Raw genomic sequence first — 6,000 nt, 5'->3', positions numbered from 1 at the left:
GCTAGTCTGCTGTGCCAGGACTGTAAACTCCGCTCCTCCACATCTGTCCACACACTCAAAGGCTCTTCTAAGAGCCCCCACATCCTCCTCCTAAGAGCCGCACCGCTGATCACACTGATGGTTCACACTGCACCAGGCGGTATATAGAGGTCACTATACACGATCCGTGCTCCACTGTACTGCGGTCACCACAGAGCAGAGATTCGTGGCTGAAGTGACTGATCCGGCTTCATGTTACTGAGATCACACACAGGAGGGATAAGTGCAGTTTATACAGTGGACACAGCTCCTGAGGGAAGCCGGCTCTTCCTAGAAAACTGGGTGCGGCTACTAACGAAACATCTCACTGAATTCACAGGGTTTGCAGTCCTGGCACAGCTGACTAGCTGGGGTTTCCAGCACCATCTGGAGATATTACTGCACTATACGGAGTGTAACATGTCGGGCGCTGTACTGTAACTGCCTGCATAATGTGGCACAGTCATTTGTCAGTAGGTTGCAGTATATGGGGGTACTCTGCACTATTCAGATGAATAACAGCACTATGAAGGGTAAATAGAACATGAACACATACAGCGCTATATGAGGGTGCACTGCGGTATATGGAGCTTCACAGCACTATTTAGATGTATAGAGCATTATACAGGGTTTTACATCGCTATACAGCATCCCCGCTGCAAAGATGAAGCAATGATTTGGGAAACCACCAATCAGCTGCAGTGGGCGGAGCGTCTAACGTTCTCGTTGGTCACATGACTTCATCACCCAATAGAACGGCGGTCTGACAGCAGTGCTCATCTGCATGGCCGGGCTATAAATTCCGCCGCTCTTGGAGGCGCAGGATCATTATTCTTCTCACTTGTGCTGAGACCGGTTTGTTGTTATCATGCCTGATCCCGCTAAGTCTGCGCCTGCGCCCAAGAAGGGCTCCAAGAAAGCCGTGACTAAGACTCAGAAGAAGGACGGCAAGAAGCGGAGGAAGAGCAGGAAGGAGAGCTACGCCATCTACGTGTACAAGGTGCTGAAGCAGGTCCACCCCGACACCGGCATCTCCTCCAAGGCCATGGGCATCATGAACTCTTTCGTCAACGACATCTTCGAGCGCATCGCAGGGGAAGCCTCCCGCCTGGCTCACTACAACAAGCGCTCCACCATCACCTCCCGGGAGATCCAGACCGCTGTGCGCCTGCTGCTGCCCGGAGAGCTGGCCAAGCACGCCGTGTCCGAGGGCACCAAGGCCGTCACCAAGTACACCAGCGCCAAGTGATCGGCTCCGTGCTCCGCTCCTCACCCCAAAGGCTCTTCTAAGAGCCACCCACACCCTCCCTATAAGAGCCACCTACACCCTCACTATAAGAGCCACCCACACTGCTCCGGTGTCCTCTCCCGTCTCCCCGAGGTGTCTGCTCGCTCCGCCCTGGGCTCTGCGCCTGGTGACGAGGGAGATGGTGAGAAAATCTCAGGAATTATCTGGGCATTGCTCAGCGAGTTGATGTGTATTCAGGGACTTCTTATTTAACTCCTTGCTGCACAGATCTCGGCATTCTGGGGTCTCGTTTATTAGTTCATTACTCTCGTTTCTCAGGTAACAGGAGCCATTTGTGGTGGAGTTGATCTAGAGCCTAATCTGGATTCTTTTTACAGTGTAAGTGACGTCATTACATTTAGAAGCGGCGGGAAATTCAAACCCCCAACCGTCCTGTGTTCAGCCAATCAGCAGAGGGAGGAGCTAATGTTTCCAATGGTAACACGTTTACGGTTCCCGCTTTTTTCCGTCTTTTGTCTTCATATAACACCTGGTCCCAGGACCGATATCGGGAAATCTGCTTGTGTTGAGCGATCATTGGTCTCTTACATCCCACACAGGAATCTGCAGATTTCCAGGTTAGCGGCGCTGTATCCGCTCCGGTTTCCTCTCATGGATATAGAGAATGATGTTCTCCACATGCTGTGATGTTCCCGTGTGTCTGACCTGGAGACGATCAGATCGTCCCTTTCCCGTCACAATCCGTATTATGGAGACGATATACTGGTCAGGGACATATCCTACAAGAGACATTTCAGGGAAGACCAATTCTGCCCTTCCCAGCAGATCCCACCATGTCTCCCCATTACAGATCAGTCCTACGGCTGCAGGCAGGAGGTCTGTGATGGGAAATGTAGGATCATGTGTAGAAGATTGCGGAGTGTCCCTGCTCAGAACATTACCCTGTGGTGTCAGGATCTCACAGGTCAGGCAGTTACATTATCGGCCGTCACATCCTCCTCACAGGATCCCTGCTCAGTTACTGATCGTCCTTCTGTTCTATCACTTTTCCTCCCCCGCTTCATCTAGTGTCAGGACTGGCGGCTCTCGGGCAATATTATTATTTATTATTATAGCTTTACATGTGAGGAGGGGTATACATAATAACAGGTACAATGATCTTGAACAATACAAGTCATAACTGGTACAGGAGGAGAGAGGACCCTGCCCACGAGGGCTCGCAATCTACAATGGATGGATGAGGATACAGTAGGTGAAGGTAGAGCTGGTCGATCAGTGGTGGTTACTGCAGGTTGTAGGCTTGTCGGAAGAGGTGGGTCTTTAGGCTCTTTTTGAAGGTTTCCATGGTAGGTGAGAGTCTGATGTGTTGTGGTAGAGGGTTCCAGAGTAGGGGTGATGCGCAAGAGAAATCTTGTATGCGATTGTGGGAAGAGGAGATAAGAGGGGAATAGAGAAGGAGATCTTGTGAGGATCGGAGGTTGCAGGAAAGTACCGGGAGAGGAGGTCACAGATGTATAAAGGAGACATTTTGTGGATGGCTTTGTATGTCATGGTTAGGCTTTTGTACTGGAGTCTCTGGGTAATGGGGAGCCAGTGAAGGGATTGACAGAGGGGAGAGGCCGGGGAATAGCGGGGGACAGGTTGGTTAGTCGGGCAGGAGAGTTTAGAATAGATAGGAGGGGTGCGAGAGTGTTAGAGGGGAGGCCACAGAGCAGGAGGTTACAGTAGTCCAGGCGGGAGATGATGAGGGCATAGACTAGGGTTTTTGCAGATTCTTGGTTTAGAAATCTACAGATCCTTGAAATATTTTGAGTTGAAGGCGGCAGGAAGTGGAAAGGGCTTGGATATGAGGTTTGAAGGAGAGATGAGTGTCAAGGATTACCCCGAGGCAGCGAACTTGGACTGAGGAGAGTGGGCAGCCGTTTCCTGTAATGGATAGGTTCGTTGGGGGGTTGCGTGTGATGTGGGAAAGACAATGAATTCTGTTTTGCCCACATGTAGAAGTTCCGAGAATGTGGAGGGGAACAACGAATCATGGGAGAAATATCCCAATACAATTGCAGGATAGGATCCTCTAGCACTAGATGTAATAATGTAAAACGAATGCCATAGATCTCATAGGGTTAATATGACGTGAGATAAAACCACTGCAGTGCAGAGAGATCCGATCACAAGTCTGACTGTAAGATGCCCCAAGTACTGGTGACTCCCATCACAGCACAAATGCGGTTTCTTCTTATTGATATATAAAATAAATAGAACACGGAATTACAGGGAAATGGGCTGTACAGTAATATTCTCCTGATCAGATCCGTGTGGGGTGAATAGGGCAGCGAATATTCACAGGGAATGTGGCTGTCTGAGGCAGCTGGATAGATGGACGCCCTGTGTACCGGGTACGGAGACTCCTATGTGATGACCACGTCCCGGACACTAATGTTTCGGATGGATGGCGCCTATGAAGGTTATTATAACCTCCCCAGAGTAATAATGGCGACCGATCCCCGCCCGTGTTTGGGGGCATGAACAAGGATAATGGTGTGCACTCAGGTCAAGGACACGGAGGTGCTGGTAAAACAGACCGTGTGGTCAAGTTAATAGTAGAAGAAAAAATACCGCACACTCGAAACTGGTATGATGCAAAAGGTATATGCCAGATTTATTCACGAAAACAAGTCAACAATTGCCACTGTGATAATTCGTAGATAGAAACCCGACGTTTCGACCCTCCCGGGTCTTATTCATGGGGTTACTAGGAAAGCAAATAAACAGTATAAGTAACTGTATGTGACATAACATTATATGTAATAGAAAACGAATAAGAACAAAAAAGACAAAATAATAAACATACACCAAAATATAAAATATAATATGTACAATATTTACAAGGCAACCAGAGGCGATGAAGGGAATACTGTCCGGAGCAGCGAAAAGTAAGAGTCTGTGGATGCCAATGTAGAAGATAGTTGTGTTTCAATTGCTCTAATACTGTCCTTTGTTTCCGTAATAGCCTTTTGTAGAAATTCAATGGTCAGAATAATGATGTCTAAAGAACATTTATTTAGTATTCTCTTGTATTTGTCACAGTAATCGGGATCTTCAGAAAAAAGTGTTGGGCGCAGGTTGCACCTAAGACCTCTCGGGATCTTGCCCTGTTTATGATGTTCTGCCAAAGTTATGCAGTGTAAATCATATGAGATTAATTTTCGTCGCTCCTTCTCGTAGTCCCTCGTCCTCAACTCATGGGGAGGGGTTTTCAAGAATTCACTTGAGTTTGAAACTTGCGATAAGATGCTGGAACTGGTTGCGTCGTCGTATGCGAAGATGTCAGACGTCATCTGGTAAACCGGTGCTACACCAAGCAAAAAATCACATGAACAAGGATAATGGTGTGCACTCAGGTCAAGGACACGGAGGTGTTTGGGGGCAGACAGCTGGGATGACAGGACCCGGTATTATCAGCGATCGCCGCTCCAGCACAGGGGCCGGTAATAAACCCGACGGACAAAGAGCAGAAACTGAGCGGGGAATTCAAAACCAGCAACGGATCTGTAATCAGCCAATGAGCGAGAGACATCCGCAGGCGCCGACCAATCCCAGATACAGGAATATCCGCCTCCATTTAACTCCTCAGTGTCCGTGTGTGCTGACCCCCCACTACACACTCGCTTTACAGAAGCGGCGACTTCCCCCACCCGAGACCCGGCAGCGTCACATCAGGCTCCGGGCAGAACATAGGAGACTTGTCTCAGTCAGGCTGTGATAGTATAAGCGCGGACACCACAGGGGATCTGCACAGGATAATAAGCGGGTGAGTGAGGAGCCTCCTCCTGACAGGAATTAACCCCTCACCCGCCAGACTGTCAGTGCAATATATGGCTGATAGAAGACACAAGTCCAACAAGTGCAAACAACAAGTCAACAGAATATTTCTGCATTTCCTTCTGCTCCAGGACAGATATCTGTTTTCACCCCTTATCTATTCTGTCCAAAGCGAACGTTTTCTATTGGGTGAGAAACTCATTTGAGAAAGGAGCAATAATAAGCTCCGCCCTCTGTAGCTCATTGGTGGATCTCCAATACTCTTCTCCATTTTCATCTTCAGATCCGTCCAACGACAGGAGAGGAGGGCGGAGCAACGGACTATATAAGGCGACACAGCACAGACTCTTCTCTACACGATTTTCCGTCATTAGTTATCGGCATCATGTCTGGACGCGGCAAACAAGGAGGAAAGGTCCGTGCTAAGGCCAAGACCCGCTCATCCCGGGCAGGACTGCAGTTCCCAGTCGGCCGTGTGCACAGGCTTCTCCGCAAGGGCAACTACGCTGAGAGAGTCGGCGCCGGCGCTCCGGTCTATCTGGCCGCTGTGCTGGAGTATCTGACCGCTGAGATCCTGGAATTGGCCGGCAATGCTGCCCGGGACAACAAGAAGACCCGCATCATCCCCCGTCACCTGCAGCTGGCGGTGCGCAATGACGAGGAGCTGAACAGGCTGCTGGGTGGGGTGACCATTGCCCAGGGGGGCGTCCTGCCCAACATCCAGGCCGTGCTGCTGCCCAAGAAGACCGAGAGCAGCAAGGCGAGCAAGAGCAAGTGAGCGCTGCCGCCAATCTCTACAAAACCAAAGGCTCTTCTAAGAGCCACCCACACCGTCACCACAAGAGCCGGCGCCGCCTATCTCGGGGGTCCTCGCATGAGGCTGATAGTTCATACACCATTGCCGCCATTGT

At 49.9% G+C, this 6,000-nt stretch overlaps 2 protein-coding genes across 2 annotated transcripts; both read left to right on the top strand.

Annotated features, from left to right (window-relative positions):
• The first annotated feature begins 886 nt into the window (after positions 1-886).
• LOC138653701 (histone H2B 1.1-like) lies at positions 887-1,267 on the top strand. Its single transcript, XM_069743309.1, has one exon. The coding sequence runs from the start codon at positions 887-889 to the stop codon at positions 1,265-1,267; it is 381 nt and encodes a 126-aa protein (XP_069599410.1).
• A 4,168-nt stretch (positions 1,268-5,435) lies between these two features.
• On the top strand, positions 5,436-5,867 carry LOC138653723 (histone H2A type 1). The gene has a single exon (XM_069743338.1). The coding sequence runs from the start codon at positions 5,475-5,477 to the stop codon at positions 5,865-5,867; it is 393 nt and encodes a 130-aa protein (XP_069599439.1). The 5' UTR covers positions 5,436-5,474.
• Positions 5,868-6,000: the final 133 nt, after the last annotated feature.

Source organism: Ranitomeya imitator, unplaced genomic scaffold, assembly GCF_032444005.1.
Source record: "Ranitomeya imitator isolate aRanImi1 unplaced genomic scaffold, aRanImi1.pri SCAFFOLD_325, whole genome shotgun sequence".
NCBI lineage: Eukaryota > Metazoa > Chordata > Amphibia > Anura > Dendrobatidae > Ranitomeya > Ranitomeya imitator.
Note: the sequence above shows the minus strand (reverse complement) of the source record. Positions and strands in the feature narration are given on the sequence as shown.